This window comes from Nyctereutes procyonoides, unplaced genomic scaffold (assembly GCF_905146905.1).
Source record: "Nyctereutes procyonoides isolate TBG_1078 unplaced genomic scaffold, NYPRO_anot_genome, whole genome shotgun sequence".
NCBI classification, from domain to species: Eukaryota; Metazoa; Chordata; class Mammalia; order Carnivora; family Canidae; genus Nyctereutes; species Nyctereutes procyonoides.
In genome coordinates, this window is record NW_026575051.1 from 4738670 (window position 1) to 4756191 (window position 17522).

Here is a 17522-nt window from a genome sequence, read left to right on the forward strand (position 1 = left end):
TGGAAAGGTATAAATTGCATAAAAGGCCCCATGAACGATATCTTCTCAAAATTTAATAAAAGAAAAAAGCATCTTTTTTTTTTTTTTAAGCAAAACAGTCATGTGTCCTTTTGTCAAATCACAAGAACTACTGAACTCAGAATTTTTTTTTCCTACTTCCAGGAAATCAAAAGTTGACTTTACTCCACAACTGTAGAAGTATATTAGCCCATATAGTTGAAATTATATCTTATAATAAGCAGTCTCAAATCCTTTGGGAAACAATAAAAATGTAGGTGACTTAAAGGGATAAAATACAAGAATGAGGTACTATGTCAATAAAAAACTTAAGGTCTGATTCAGGTAAACATTGAATCTCAATGGAAATGAATTTTGAAGAAAGCTGTTATCCTGAACTGAGAACGGGTAGTAGGATATTAGAAAGTAAGGGGAACTCTATACCTAAGTAGGTAAGTAGGGATGCATTTAAGCATCTGCGACTTAGGACTACAGCTTGTCTTCATTAAGTATTACAATTTTTCAAAAGATCAGATACTTATTTTAGTTAAAAATCTGAAAGTTATATATGCCTATTATTAAAGCATACACAAAGAAAGACATAAAGTGAAAGGGCATCCATTCCTTCCTTGTAAGAAGCCACTCTTGTTCTTTTATATTCTTCTGGCGTATGCTGTCACTTTTTATAAAAAATTTAAGACACAAATGACGGCATACTATACATTCAACTCAGCTTTTCATTTTATATATATCTTGGGGCACCTGTGTGGCTCAGTCAGTTGGGCAGTCAACTCTTGGTTTCAGGTTAGGTCATGATCTCAAGGTTGGGCTCCACCACAGTGGGCATGGGCACAGGGCCTGCTTAGGATTCTCTCTCTGTCCCTTCTCCCTGTTCACCCCACCCCCCAATAATATAGATCTTGATTTTTCTCCATCAGTAGAAAGGAGAATATGCATTTTAGAAGTTAAAAGTGCACCCTGTTTTAAGCTTAGACTACCTGGATTAAAATAACAAACCCTTACAAGTGATGTGCAAATTATTTAACCTCTGTGCCTCAGTTTCTTATCTGCAAAATGTGGATAATAATAGTGCCTGCCATATAGCTGTTATAAGAATTATTAGATAAAATGTCAAATGCATAGCATGGTGCCTGGGTTAATAAAGAACAGCCATCATAATTGAGGGTGCATGGTTGGCTCAGTTGGTAGAGCATGTGACTCTTCATCTTGGGATTGAGTTCAAGCCTCATATTGGGTATAGAGCCATCATTATCATCGTAAATACAAACAGATCTACCTCATCCTACATGGTGGCATAATATCCCAGTCTCTCTCCTATTGAGAAACATATTAACAATGGTATTCTAAATAAGGATATTTGTTCATATAGGATTGTCTCCTTTGTTCTAGTATATTTGGAAGGTAAATTTCTAGAAATGCAAAGGTGATGTGTATTTTCAGTTTGATAGATATATTGTCCAATTGCCCTTCAAAAATGGCTACATCAATTTATATGCTTACACATGGGTCTACTGTGAAAACATTCCAGAATCATCAGGCAAAATGTTAAGTCTGTTGTTGACAGGTTGGCTTTCCTGTCATTTATTCTTTCCAAAGATTGCTAGGTTTTAGACTGGGCCCTTGAGAACATTTTTTTTTTTTTAAACTACCGACTCTGAAATTTTAAGATATACTCCTTCAAGACATCTTCATGTTGTGGGGGTTACTACTGTACATTTGTTCAAGATAGTTAGTCAAGGGCAGCCCCGGTGGCGCAGCGGTTTAGTGCCGCCTACAGCCCAGGGTGTGATCCTGGAGACCCTGGATCGAGTCCCATGTCAGGCTCTCTGCATGGAGCCTGCTTCTCCCTCTGCCTGTGTCTCTGCCTCTCTCTCTCTCTCCCTCTGTGTGTCTCTATAAATAAATAAATAAATAAATAAATAAATAAATAAATAAATAAATAAATAAAATCTTAAAAAAAAACAAATATTTTCTCTCCAAAATGCTCTCTGAAAAAATAAATCATGTTAAATATTAATAAATAAATCATGCTAAAAAAAAAGATAGTCAATTACTGAGGAACAAAGATCTAGCTATTAAGAATACAAAGGTGGCCATCCCCTTCTTCCTTCCAAGGATCATGCAATGTAGTATGGCTAGTGGAAGAGAAAGATACATGCACTGTTTTTGTTTTAAGCAAAGCATGGTAAACACTAACACAGAGTATAAAAAAGGGGGCTTTGGCTTTTGCTTTTGGGTGGGGGTTGGAGCAATCAGAAAAAGCTTGATTCACAGATAAGATCTACACTAGGCCTTAGGGGTCAGAAACATTAGCCTGTCAATTAAATCCACAGGACCCTCAACCTAAAAAAGATCATGCCTGTGCCTTTGCTTTTTTTTCTCATTTGAGAACATAAAGCTTCTTTTTCATTGAGCTCCCAATACCGAATGAAACACACTGAGCAAAGAGCCAGAGTGGTATGAACAAAGGCATTTAATTCTAAATTTGCCAACCCAGGGACTCTTAAAAAATATTTCTCCTTTGGGATCCCTGGGATCTCTCTCTCTCTGTGACTATAATAAATAAATAAATTAAAAAAAAACTTTAAAAAAAAATATTTCTCCTTTGATGTGATGAGTACCAGGTGTTGTATGGAAGTGTTGAATCACTAAATTGTATAGTTGAAACTAGTATTATACTGTATGTTAACTAACTGGAATTTAAGTAAAATATTTTTAAAAAGAAAAAAAAGAACTTCCCCCTGATCAAAAAAAAATACAAAACAAAAAATACTAAATATATACTCATCACAGAATACCTGGAAAGTATAGAAAAGCACAGAGAATAAAATTTAAAACCTTGGATATCCCAACATCAGGCATAAACTGTTAATTTCCTGGTTCATTTCCTTCCAAATTATACATGTACACTTTGTTTGCATTTAATATTTTTACATCCACATTCTTAAAATTCTGGCCACATTTGGTTTTGTGATCTGCTCTTTACATTTCACACTGTATGAGCATTTTTCTTGTTAAAAGACAGTATATGAAAAATGACCTTTAATAATTATATACTATTTCAACTTTTGATTATAATTTCATCACTTCCATTAATAAACACTTAGGTTCTTTCTTTTTTTTACTATTATAGTTTTTTTTTAATTTTATTTACTTATTCATGATAGACACAGAGAGAGAGAGAGAGAGAATTAGAGGCAGAGACACAGGCAGAGGGAGAAGCAGGCTCCATGCAGGGAGCCCGACATGGGACTTGATCCCTGGTCTCTAAGATCACGACCTGGGCTGAAGGTGGCACTAAACTGCTGAGCCACCCGGGCTGCCCTATTATAAAGTTTTGATGAATAATTTTGCACCTAAAAAAACAAACAAACAAAAAAACCAAAAAACAATTTTGCACCTAAATCTTCATGTATTTTTTTTTTCCTCCACAGTAAAAGCCTCTTACCTGACAATCAGAACTATAGTGGGTGGGTTAATTTAAAATGTTGCTTCAAGTGAGGAATCAAAAACGAACATATACATACTTCAAATATTTTTATACCTTAAAACATATCAAAGTATATTAATTCACTAATCTTTGTCACAAGGCCAACTCCTTGTCTGTGAGTGTGGCTCTGGTGATAAAGAGTTCCACACCAACCTTACTGTATACATCATACTTATGATGTATCATTTCAATCTACAATGTGGGTTTCTTTAAAGTGGACTGGAAATCAGAAGATACTTGTAAAGCAATCAGCACAAAGAACGCTTCTGGTAAAAACGTGTTCTGAATGGCTTGTTTTCGTCTTTTACCCATTCCTAATTTAAGAGCAATTTTTTTTAAAGAGCAATTTAAAAATGTTTTTAGCAATTCACCTTAGTAATGTCTTTCTGAAAATGTTCAAGTTTTCATAGAAATAATTCCTCTTTGTTTCTACATTAAGTGTTTTATGTACGATCTAATTAAATTCTAGAATTACAAAAAAGTACAGTGGACATGAACACGTTTCAGCTGATTCTTAGAGTCTGAGGAAGAAAAAAGCAGCCCCTAACATTTGGAAACTACTTGACACTGACAGCTAGGCCTTTATGATGTCTGAAGCAGGCCTGGGGGAAGGTAGGGCATGCTATTCTCCCATTGGACATAAACAATCTCACAAAACATCAACATCAGCCAAGGTCATTGTGAGACCATGAAAAAGTGAGACAAAACAAAAACACTTCAAAATTTTGTCTGAGCAAAAAATAAGGTCATTGTGCAACCTACAAAATACCAAACATCCCCCTCTCCTGGCTGACAGGAGTGACTGCTGCTTCTCCAGCAGGTGTAACTTTAGTCTCTTATCTATTCAGCCTTCCTCTTAGGTAATATTTACTAAGATACCCAAAAAATCAGCTCACATCCTAACAATATCCCATCCAGAGCAAAGACCCTCTTCCCTAAACCCTTCCCCAAATCACCTAATACAAGCCCAAATCCTATAATAAATCCTTTTGGACACTCTTAGTGAAATACCCCACAATTCCTATGTTCATTTTCCCTCCCTACAGTGAGTAATAAACCCAACTTGTTCAATGACAGCTGTGTTCTGTGGCTGGAGGGCATTGACAAGGCCCACTTAAACTGGCTGAAGCAGAGTGTAGCACCACACCACAGAACAGGAAACCACCAGTATCACTCAACATATTTGCAAACAGAATGAAGAGCATCATCAGTCTGGAATTGGTTAAGCAAGCTTCTACCATACTTCCTTAGGTTCAATTCCTAGAAGGAAAATTATAGGGTCGAAGTATAAACATTTTTAAGATTTGTAATTTTTAGGATCTTTTGATCTTTAGGATCATAATTATATACACCAAGAATATAGAATTTATCCTTACACTTGATCTGGACTTCAGTTATATTAGCTCAAAAACAATTTATCAATTTCAGAGTCCTATTTCATTTGTAACAATATCTGAAATGAAAAAAATACATTTAAACAAATGTATAATGTATTCTATATATATCTGACTATAGGCAATTGGAAAAGTTTAAAAGTATACAAAAAGCCCAGTATAAAGGCAACGAACTGTACTATTTTCTTCCTTCTGCAAAGTGTAATCAAAGAATACATTTTAAAATATAAAATTTTGGGTCACGTGGGTGGCTCAGTAAGTATGTGACTCTTGATTTCAGCTCAGGTCACAATCTCAAAGTTGTGAGACTGAGCCCCGTGTCAGGCATCATCAGGCTTTGGACTGGATGTGGAGCCTGCTTGGGATTCTCTCTCTCCCTCTCTGCCCCTCCCTGCCCACTCCCTCTCTAAAACAAACAAACAAAAAACCATAAAATTGGGGCACCTGGGTGGCTCAGTTAATTAAGCATCTGCCTTTGGCTCAGGTCATGATCCCAGGGTCCTGGGATGGAGACCTGCATCAGGCTCCCTGGTCAGTGGGGAGCCTGTTTCTCCCTCTCCCTCTGCCTCTGCCTGCCACTCCCCTTACTTGTGCTCTGTCAAATAAATATTTTTTAAAAGCTCATAAAATTTTATAGGTTCAATGTAGGTTCATCAATTTTAACAAGTGTATCACTCTGATGGGGTGTGTTGTAAAGGGGAGAGGGAAGGCTATGCAAGTGTGAGGATGGGGAGTATATGGGAAATCTGTACCTTCTGTTCAATTTTACTGTGCACCTAAGAGTACTCTAAAAATAAGGTCTATTAAAAAATATAGCAACACATTTTAATGAAAGCAACCTAAGTGTCCATCGATAGATGAATGGATAAAGATGTAGATAAAGACGGATATATACGCATACACACAATGGAATGTTAATCATAAAAAAGAATGAATTCTTGCCATTTGCAACAATATGGAGGATCTAAAAGATGCAATGCTAAGTGAAAAAAGTGTGTCAGCAGGGCACCTGGGTGGCTCAGTTGATTAAGCGTCTGATTCTTGATTTTGGCTCAGGTCATGATCTCATAGTTGTGGGATCGAGCCCCATGTTGGGTTCTGCAGTGGGTGTGGAGCCTGCTTAAGATTCTCTCTCTCTGCCCCACCCCTCCCCCTCTCTAAAAAAGAAAAAAGACCGTATGATTTCACTCATATGTGGAATTTAAGAAATAAAATAAGTGAACAAAGGAAAAAGACAATAAAAAACCCCCAGACTCTTGAATATAGAGAACTGGTAGTTCTAGGAGGGAGGTGGATGGGGGTATGGGGTAAAATAGGTGAAGGGGATTAAGAGTACACTTATGTATGCACTGAATGTATGGAATTGAATGTATGGAATTGCTGAATCACTATATTGTATACCTGACACTAATACTGTATGTTAATAATACTGGAATTTATTTATTTTTAATTTTTTTTAATTTTTTTTTTATGATAGGCACACAGTGAGAGAGAGAGAGGCAGAGACACAGGCAGAAGGAGAAGCAGGCTCCATGCACCGGGAGCCTGACGTGGGATTCGATCCCGGGTCTCCAAGATCGCGCCCTGGGCCAAAGGCAGGCGCCAAACCGCTGCGCCACCCAGGGATCCCTAATACTGGAATTTAAATAAATAGATTTATAAAATAAAGGGAAAGAATTTTAAATCATGTAACACATTTTAATAAAATATAACATTTTAATTTAATCATGGAATACTTTCAAACTATAGTGACCACTTTAGAACATTTTAAATTTTTAAAAATTGTGGTAAAATACATATAAAATTTACCATCATGACCATTTTTAAGTGTACAGATCAGTACTGTTAAGTATATTCACATTGTTGTACAACCAGTCTCTACAACTTTTTCATCTTGCAACATTAAAACTCTACCCATTGAACAACTTCCCATTTCCTCCTGCCCCAAGTCCCTGGCAAGATTTTCATTCTACTATTTCTGTGAATTTGATTACTCTAGATTCATCTAGATATAAGAGGAATCATATAGTATTTGTCTTTTTTCCACCAGATATTCTACACCCAATGTGGGGCTCGAACTCACAACCCTGAGATCAAGAGTCACAAACTCTACCCATTGAGCCAGCAAGGTACCCCCTATAGTGTTTGTCTTTCCATGACTGGCTTTTCTTAGTGTATCCTCAAATTTCATTTAGTGATGTCACATGTGTCACAGTGCCCTCTTTTTTTTTTAAGGCTGAATAATATTCCTCTGTGAGCGAGTATATGACAATTTATCCATTCAGCTAGAGATAAACACTTGGGTGGCTTCCAGCTTTTGGCGATAACGAATAATGCTGATAACAAATCCGAGCATACACCTATCTCTTTGAAACACTGCTCTCACTTCTTTTGGGAACATATCCAGAAGTAAAATTGCTGAGTCATAGGGTAACTCTACGTTTAATTTTTTGAGGAACTGTTATACTATTTTTCATCATGGCTGTACCATTTTAGATTTCTACCAACAGCGCACAAGTATTTCAATTTCTCCATAACCTTGCCAACACTTGTCATTTTCTTACTTTTTTTAGAAAAAGATTTTATTTATTTATTCATGAGAGACACAGAGAGGGCGGGTGGGAGCAGAGACACCGGCAGAGACAGAAGCAGGCTCCATGCAGGGAGTCCGATGCAGAACTTGATCCCGGGACTCCAGGATCATTGGCATGCCCTGAGCCAATGGCAGGCACTAAACTGCTGAGTCACCCAGGGATCCCCTTTTCTTACCTTTTTTGACAGCAGCTATCCTGATGGGTGTGAGGTGATCTCTCACTTCATTTTTTTTTTAAGATTTTATTTATTTATTCATGAGAGACACAGAGAGAGAGGCAGAGACACAGGCAGAGGGAGAAGCTGGCTACCTGTGGGGAATGTGATGCAGGAGTCGATTCCAGGACCCCAGGATCATGCCCTGAGCCAAAGGCAGACACTCAACCACTGAGCCACCCAGGTATCCCTCCCACTGCAGTTTTTATTTACATTTCCCTAATGAATGGTGAACTTAAGCATCTTTTCATATGCTAGTAAGCCATTTATATATCTTTCGAGAAATGTCTAGGTTCATTGCCCATTTTATAATGTTTATTTGGGGTTTTTCCCTGTTATTGAATTATAAGAGTTCAATATGTATTCTGGATATTAACTCTTTGTCAGAAATAGGATTTGCAAACAATCTTTCATTCTGTAGGTTGCCTTTTCACTGTTATTGTATCCTTTGAAGCAGTTTTAAATTTTGATGTCCAATTTATGTATTTTTTACTTTTGTTGCTATTGCTTTTGGTGTCACATCCAAAAAATCATTGCCAAATACAATTTCATGAAGCTTTTCCTCCAAGTTTTCTTCTAAAAAAATATAGTTTTAGGTGTTGTGTTTAGGTCTTTGATCCATATTTTAATTTGTATATATGGTGTAAAGGGTACAACTTCACTCTTTTTGAATATCCAGCTTCCCCAAACATCATTCATTGAGAAGACTGTCCTTTCTCTACTGATTGGTCCATAAAACATTTAAAGGTATGCATTTGAAATATGAGCATACTTAAAATATTATAGGATGGAAGATATATGGTATTATACAGAAAAACACTTTTTCATATGGGAATAGAAAAGAAGGACAAAAAAGATAAAATGTTTTCATTGTAAAAGGGTTTTCTTTCAAAACATAAAAGCCGATAAACACTTAAATATAAGGCTAGTCACTAGCAAGTTTCAGATAATTAAAAACCCATCTGATTCATTCCTGCTTTATCTTCATTGAAGATTTCCAGGACTTAGCAGCAATTTCTGCTTGCTATTCTAACTCTATGTGTATTTTGCTAATATTTTCTATTTAAAAAAAAAAGAAAATTCCATATCAAATATAATATTGAGAATGTCTTCCTTTTTTCATATTAGATAAAGCAAATTAGTTTTTCCTATTTTTCCCTCTTATGAATTGTTTGTTTTAAAAGGTCTTATAAAAGGGCTCTGATAATCATCTCTATTTCCTACCAAAAGTATGTGATTATGAATTGAACTATTTACATCTTAAGATTCTTTTAAAGTGTTCATATCTCTTCTGTTATATTCATTTTTGCCATTTCTCTAATTACTAAGAAAGGATGCCTTGGTGGCTCAGCAGTTAAGCATCTACCTTTGGCTCTGGGCGTGATCCCTTGGTCCCAGGATGGAGTCCTGCATCAGGCTCCCTGCATGGAGCCCGCTTCTCCCTCTGCCTATGTCTCTGCCTCTCTCTCTCATAAATAAACAAATAAAATCTTTTAAAATATATAAATAAATAAAAATAAACTTTTCAAAATAGGAATCCAACCTGTAATATCAAGCATATAACCGTAAATATTTTGCTTTTTTTATTTTTTATTTTTTTTATTTATGATAGTCACAGAGAGAGAGAGAGAGAGAGGCAGAGACACAGGCAGAGGGAGAAGCAGGCTCCATGCACCGGGAGCCCGATGTGGGACTCTATCCTGGGTCTCCAGGATCGCGCCCTGGGCCAAAGGCAGGCGCCAAACCGCTGCGCCACCCAGGGATCCCAAATATTTTGCTTTTGATAAACCTATTAACTCTATCATTCTTGTAATAAAAGTATCTGTTGTACAGCAGGCACTCAGTGAATTCTGCTGGCCCAGAACCTACTTTATTTTTGTACCTGGTTTGAGCTAGTTTTAAGCCTTAAGATCTAATATAACTCCGAAGAGATTGCTTGAGTTTGAATTCTGCCCCTACCACTTGATTGTATAACTTTGGGCTAATTACTTCATCTCCCTGTATCATAGTTTCCTCATATGTAAACAAAAAAACAGAACCAAATGAAAATAAAAATGGTTAATTATGGTAGGTACCTAAACCATAAAAAAAAAAAATTAGCAAAGTGGATTTCATCAAAATTAAAAACTTGTGTTCCTTTAAAGACAATTAAAATGAAAAGGCAAGCCAAACACTGTGAGAACATAGTTGGAAAATCTGATAAAGTGCTTGTTGTGCTGAGCACAACTAACTGATTTTTTAAAATAATAAAAAATAACAGATACTTCACAAAAGAAAATATATAAATGCCCACTAAGTGCAGGAAAAGATACCCTCAATATCACTAGTTAACAGGGAAATACAAATGACCAAAATGAGATACCATTTCATGCCCATTAGAATGGCTAAAGTTAAAAAGACTGACCATACTAAGGACTGGCAAGGGTATGAAAAACTTAAACTCTCATGTACTGCTGGTGCAAATGCAAAATGGTATGGCAATGTCTTATAAACATACACTTACTATGTCACCAGCAAGTCCGTTCTCAGGCATTTACTCAAAACACATGAAAACATATACCCACACAAAGACATGAATGTGAATGCTCATAAAAACATTGTTTCATAATAGCCCCAAACTCCAATGTCGAATTTCTGAATGCATGAACAAATTGTGCTATTTCTATACTGTGGAATACTACTTGGCAATTCAACATTCATGAATCTCAAAATCATTAGGTAAGTGAAAGAGGTAAAATACCAAAAATGACATATGATTCCATTCATATGAAATTCTGGATAAGGCAAACTATAATAACAGAAACCAGATTGGTGACTGCATGGGCCCCAAGGTCCAAGAAGGACAGAGACTGCAAAAGAAGAGGAGAAAACTTTTCAGGGTGAGGAAATTGGTCTATATTGATGGCTGGTAGTAGTTACAGAAGTATTACCAAATTCACCGAGCTTTACCTTTCTTAGAGGGGTAAATCTTACTGCAGGCAAATGCCACCTCAATTTTAAAAAACTCAAAAATTCTTAGAACAAATGTTAATATGACTGTCACCTAACAGATACTAAATAGATTGTATAAAGAATCCAAAAAATAATAATAGGCTTGGTGTGACAATAAATGGTGCTGGGAAAATTGGACATCCACATGCAGAAGAATGAAACTAGACCATTCTCTTACACCACACATAAAGATAAACTCAAAATGGATGAAAGATCTAAATGTGAGACAAGATTCCATCAAAATCCTAGAGGAGAACACAGGCAACAGCCTTTTTGAACTTGGCCACAGCAACTTCTTGCAAGATACATCCATGAAGGCAAGAGAAACAAAATCAAAAATGAATTATTGGGACTTCATCAAGATAAGAAGCTTCTGCACAGCAAAAGAAACAGTCAACAAAACTAAAAGACAACCTACAGAATGGGAGAAGATATTTGCAAATGACATATCAGATAAAGGGCTAGTATCCAAGATCTATAAAGAACTTACTAAACTCAACAGCAAAGAAACAAACAATCCAATCATGAAATGGGCAAAAGACATGAAGAGAAATTTCACAAAGACATAGACACGGCCAACAAGCACATGAGAAAATGCTCCGCATCACTGGCCATCAGGGAAATACAAATCAAAACCACAAGGAGATACCACCTAACACCAGTGAGAATGGTGAAAATTAACAAGACAAGAAACAACAAATGTTGGAGAGGATGTGGAGAAAGGGGAACCCTCTTGCACTGTTGGTGGGAATGTGAACTGGTGCAGCCACTCTGGAAAACTGTGTGGAGGTATTTGGTAAGAGTTCCAAATAGATCTGCCCTACGACCCAGCAATTGCACTACTGGGGATTTATCCCAAAGATACAGATGCAGTGACACGCTGGGACACCTGCACCCCAATGTTTATAGCAGCAATGTCCACAATAGCCAAACTGTGGAAGGAGCCTCGGTGTCTACTGAAAGATGAATGGATAAAGATGTGGTCTATGTATACAATGGAATATTACTCAGCCATTTGAAATGACAAATACCCACCATTTGCTTCGATGTGGATGGAACTGGAGGGTATTTTGCTGAGTGAAATAAGTCAATCGGAAAAGGACAAACATTATATGGTCTCATTCATTTGGAATATAAAAATTAGTGAAAGGGAATAAAGGGAAAGGAGAGAAAATGAGTGAAAATATCAGTGAGGGTGACAAAACATGAGACACACCTAACTCTGGGAAATGAACAAGGGGTAGTGGAAAGGGAGGTGGGTGGGGGGTTGGGGTGACTGGGTGATGGCCACTGAGGGGGGCAATTGGCGGGATGAGCACTGAGTGTTATGCTGAATGTTGGCAAATTGGACTGCAATAAAAAAAATTTTTTTAAATAGGCTTGGTGTGAGGATTTAATGAGACAATGCACATAAGGCCCTTAGTCTGGCATTACAAGCACTTAAAAAGTATTAGCTATTAGTCTTTCAACATATATTTTTTTCCTCTTACTCTAATATGCTCATTAACATAATGCAGCACAGAAGATTATATTAATGTTATAGGCAGATTGCTCATATTACTTCATTATAGTTTTGTTTAGTTTTTTTTTACTTCATTATTGCTTAATCTCAGTAGTAAGAGTATAGGTATGTGGAGAATCCAAAATGATGGGTTTCTTTGTTTCGCTTCTCAAATCTGGGGAAAGAATATAACAGAGGATTTTTATCTTCATAATTTGCAATCATGTTTGTCACATACCAAGAACACCCAAAACAACTTCACTGAAGTAGCCCTCTATAAGAAATCATCAGGGTATACCCTAATAAGGGTAGTTAGGGGAGGAGCAAAGCCTTGGTGTGCTTGGATTTACTTTGAAGAACTGAAAGAAAGAATTCTTTCATCCACCAAATCTATCCCTTCCCAATTTTATTGATAATATATTTGTTGGAGGGAGGCAGGGAGGGGGAAAAACCAGAACTTCTACTATGGAAGTATATTGGAGAATCCTGAGTCCTTATTTTGACTTCTTTTAAAATGAGTTATGAACACAGTTCTAGGAATTCGGAACATGTAAGATTTATTTATTTATTATTTTGTTTTTAAAGATTTATCTATTTATTCATGAGAGACAGAGAGAGAGAGAGAGAGAGAGAGAGAGAGAGAGAGAGGCAAAGACACAGGCAGAGGGAGAAGCAGGTTCCTCGCAGGAGCCCAATGCGGGACTCGATCCCGGATTCCAGGATCACAACCTGAGCCGAAGGCAGCCACCCAACTGCTGAGCCACCCAGGCATCCCAGAACATGTAAGATTTAGTTAAGAAAACTAAAAAAAAAAAAAAAAAAAAGAGAGAGAGAGAGAGAAAGAAAACTCAAGAAAGGAAACCATCATCTCTTCATTCTAATTTGTGTAACATATTCTGAAGTGGTAATAATCAGTTGTCTTATTCAGTTTTTGTCTTTCCAGATTTCCTGAGGCTAAAATTGATGGTAAAGCATTATTTCAAAAAGTCTGTATACAGGAACAGTAAGCAGAGTTAGGACCCAAACTGCTATAGCACAGTTTTTGCCATTCCACTAGAAAGCCAGTCAATAATCCTAATGCTAGGGATCCCTGGGTGGCGCAGCGGTTTGGCGCCTGCCTTTGGCCCAGGGCGCGATCCTGGAGACCCGGGATCGAATCCCACGTCGGGCTCCTGGTGCATGGAGCCTGCTTCTCCCTCTGCCTGTGTCTCTGCCTCTCTCTCTCTCTCTGTATGACTATCGTAAATAAATAAAAAAAAAATTAAAAAAAAAATAATCCTAATGCTATAACAACAGTAATAAACATGTGAGTGCTTACTATGTGCTAAGCAATGGTGTGCAATATCTTATTTACTCTTCAATATACAATAGTATATACTATCATTATCATGATTTTACAAACAATGGAGGTAGGGCACAGAGTTTAAAAGATGGTACAGAAAGAAAGACACATATACACACAACTCAGGTAAAGCTCAAATGTATATGGATGTACATATATATGGTATGTGTATTTTTATGGCAATTTTCTATAGATAAACTCTCATAACTCTATTTTAAATGCAAAAGTCACAACAGAATCCCCAAATTAGTGTGACTTTCCACTGAAATATTTCTATTTATTCCCTTGGTAGAGGTGCAATACAAGAGATCAAGAGAGCTCAATATAAAATCATTTATATTACTTTTCTTCATTTTGATCAAAATCCTAGGAAACAGAAAAGACTCATTCATCATAGGGTAGAGAAAATGGGAGTGTAAGTTCTCAGCAATTTTTTTTCTTAACAATTCTTAAGTCTTCTTACAAAGACAGCTGCTGAAAGAAGGCATCTTATTTTAAATCCATCAACTTCTTCAAGACAGAAATTCAAAGGGTAGAGTAAGGGTTTGGGGGGCGGGGCAGTGGGAACAAAGATGTCTAAGATTTCTGATGAGGCCATTTACTCTGAGGTCATCTAAATTAAATACTGATGCCACACTCATGCTGTTGGCCCTGAAGGTTCACATCCCTAAATCAACAAAAAAGAGACAAATTCTAATTTAACTGTCAGTCATCATCTGCTTTATCAAGAAAGAATCTGTATTTGATTTTGATTTGTATTGTATTGAGACACAAAGATTAATCTCACAAGAACCACTGATTCACTAAAGGCCCAAAGGAGAAGGGAACAGTGGCAGAGCCAAGCACCAGAGCTTGCAAAGAGTACAGCTGGACAGGAAGCAGAAGTCACCCCGACATATGCCTGAGAGTACCAGGGAAGGCAGCACAGAAGAGAGGCAGAAAAGAGCTTAATTCCACAGTTCCTCACTTGCTATTTCCTTTCCCAGATCCATGCTTAACTAACAATTCATCTAAGATGGTAAAATGAGAAAAAAAAAAAAGGGATGATAGTCAATACTGAGCCACGGTGGTAGACAGGGGGATTACTCCTTTTCTCCCACACTTAATCTGGGAATAAACTAGAAATCTGTTATATCTGTAGCAGATAAGAATTAAAAAAGATTGGTAATTCAGCCACTACCTTTCAATAAGCCATATGGCCCACAAAGTTCCATTTGATGTATAGGCTATTATTGTCCTTACAAGACTTTAAAAAAAAAAAAAAACGCTAAATTAACTAAAGCTATTTAAAAGCATTTGAAAATAAATCAGTATTTTTTTCTAATTAATTAGTTTAAATCACATTTAAGACTTGAAAATAGGGCAGCCTGGGTGGCTCAGTGGTTTAGCCTGCCTTTGGCCCAGGGCGTGATCCTGGAGTCCCAAGATCGAGTCCTGCGTCGGGCTCCCTGGGTGGAGCCTGCTTCTCCCTCTGCCTGTGTCTCTGCCTCTCTCTCTCTCTCTCTTTCTGTGTCTCTCAATGAGTAAATAAGTAAAATCTTAAAAAAAAAAAAAAAAAAAAGACTTGAAAATAGTGGTTTTCCAATCTTTTTTCCTCAAGACCTTCTTTACATCTTAAAAACTGAGGACCCCAAGGAGCTTTTATCTATTTACTGATATTTATCACATTAAAAATTAAAGAAAAGTTATTTACCAATTCACTGAAAAATAGTAATAACCTCATTATATGTTAACACTTTTTATGAAAAGTAGAATTTTAAAAAATTTATTAGTGAGAACAGCATTTTATAAATTTACAAGTGTAAAATGTGTCCAACTTAATTAAAAGACAACCAGGTTCTCATACCTACTTTTGCATTCATCTGTTCCAAATTTGGTTTAACTCTACAGAAAAAAATCCAAACCCACAAAAATAGATAGTTGGAAAAAATGGGAGTACTTTAACAGCCTTTTCAGATAATTATGAATATAATCATCTCATATGGCATCAAAGTTGGACAAATGCACAAGCTGCAATGTGTAATCTGAAAGCATATCAATGAATTTTTCATATCATATTACATTAAAATCCACTGGTCTAGCTTGCACAATGAATGGATCTTTTAGTCACGAGTGATTTTGTAACAGCTTGTATTGGGAAAATATTGATTCACTAAATTAAACAGATCTTCCAAATGTTAACACATTTCATCATATAATATTTTATTTATTTATTTATTTTTTATAATAAATTTATTTTTTATTGGTGTTCAATTTGCCAACATACAGAATAATACCCAGTGCTCATCCCGTCAAGTGCCTGTCACCCAGTGCCTCAGTGCCTGTCACCCATTCACCCCCACCCCCTGCCCTCCTCCTCCCCTTCCACCACCCCTAGTTCATTTCCCAGAGTTAGGAGTCTTCATGTTCTGTCTCCCTTTCTGATATTTCCTACCCATTTCTTCTCCCTTCCCTTCTATTCCCTTTCACTATTATTTATATTCCCCAAATGAATGACATCATATAATATTTTAAAAATCACATTCGTTGATATCCACTGATCTCATCAGAAGTCTTTTAAGTTTGAGGAAGTTGTCAGGCTCCCAGTGGCAGATACAAATTTCCCAAAACTGTAATTTTTATTTGAAAACTCAATGGTAAGACATACTGTCAGTTGTCTTCCTTGAAGTGACAGGCTCACTTCATTCATTTTTTTAAAATTTTATTTATTTATTTATTTATGAATGAGAGACACAGAGAGAGAGAGAGGCAGAGACACAGGCAGAGGGAGAAGTAGGCTCCACGCAGGGAGCCCGATGTGGGACTCGAACCCAGGTCTCCAGGATCACACCCTGGGCTGAAGGTGGCACTAAACTGCTGAGCCACCGGGGCTGCCCCATTTCATTCATTTTTAAGAAAGTATCTGCCAAATACTAAATAATCAAGTCTAAACAACAACAGTTTGCCCTTTTAAAGAAAAATGATTATTATAAAAAAAATGCATTCAAGTTAAGTGCACAGGTACTTCGTGAGATAACCAGTACACTCGGGTATGCAAAAGTGCTCCATGTGTGCTTCCCCATCTGTCATAAAACAGCAAAACAATGTGAAACTCAAGGATCAGGATTTAATAAAATCAGTATTTTTTATGCTTTGTACACTCGGGTATGCAAAAGTGCTCCATGTGTGCTTCCCCATCTGTCATAAAACAGCAAAACAATGTGAAACTCAAGGATCAGGATTTAATAAAATCAGTATTTTTTATGCTTTGTCGAGGACACCAAGTGAAACTGGCTTCCTTTCTGATCCTTATTTACACAGTGTATAAAGGCAGCGAAGCATATACGATTGCTGGCATAGTCTGGTGCCACTGCCTAGATTTGCACCAGGGCACCAGCAGCCTTTACCACTGCAGCTTGTGCACCTTCAGTAGACTTTACTGCCAACACTGTAAACAGATAAACAACATCTTAGTTTTATTATAAAAACAGTCTTGACATTATGGACCTCCTAAAAACCCACCAGCTCCTCTGATCCACTAGCTCCTATGTAATATAAATGGCAATAAATCCAAGCAAAACACAACTCCAAAAATACCCTCTTACCTTTGCCAAGACTAAAGACAAATGGTTCATTTCGATCATGACTGGAATCAAACTTCTTTCCATTTGACAATTTCCCTTTGTAATGGACATAAACTTTGTCTCCAATCATTGGTGTTTCCTCACTATTCCCCACTCTTTTGACAATCTAGAAAAGACAAACATCAAGAAAAAGGAGCTGATTTTATTGTGATCAGAGAATAAAAAGGATGCACAATCCACTCCACTTTACCTAGACAGATTTACTAATAATAACCTGTCCTTCCTAAAGGCCTCCCGGCTAGTTCTCTTAATAACCCTCACTGTTAGAAAATCGTCCTATGCTACTCTCAATCTTTAATGCTATATTTAATTTTACTGCCAATCACACTATTCCCTAAAAATAACATAATAATAT

General features: G+C 36.8%; 1 protein-coding gene across 9 annotated transcripts in view; it reads right to left on the bottom strand.

The window, feature by feature from the left end:
- Window positions 1-17522, bottom strand: part of FKBP5 (FKBP prolyl isomerase 5) — a 109605-nt gene that overhangs the window by 39146 nt on the left and 52937 nt on the right. For all 9 annotated transcript variants that reach the window (XM_055330893.1, XM_055330889.1, XM_055330888.1 and 6 more), the window contains one exon: window positions 17129-17273. In XM_055330893.1, the coding sequence (XP_055186868.1) occupies window positions 17129-17273 (145 nt within the window). The remainder of the gene's footprint in view (window positions 1-17128; window positions 17274-17522) is intronic.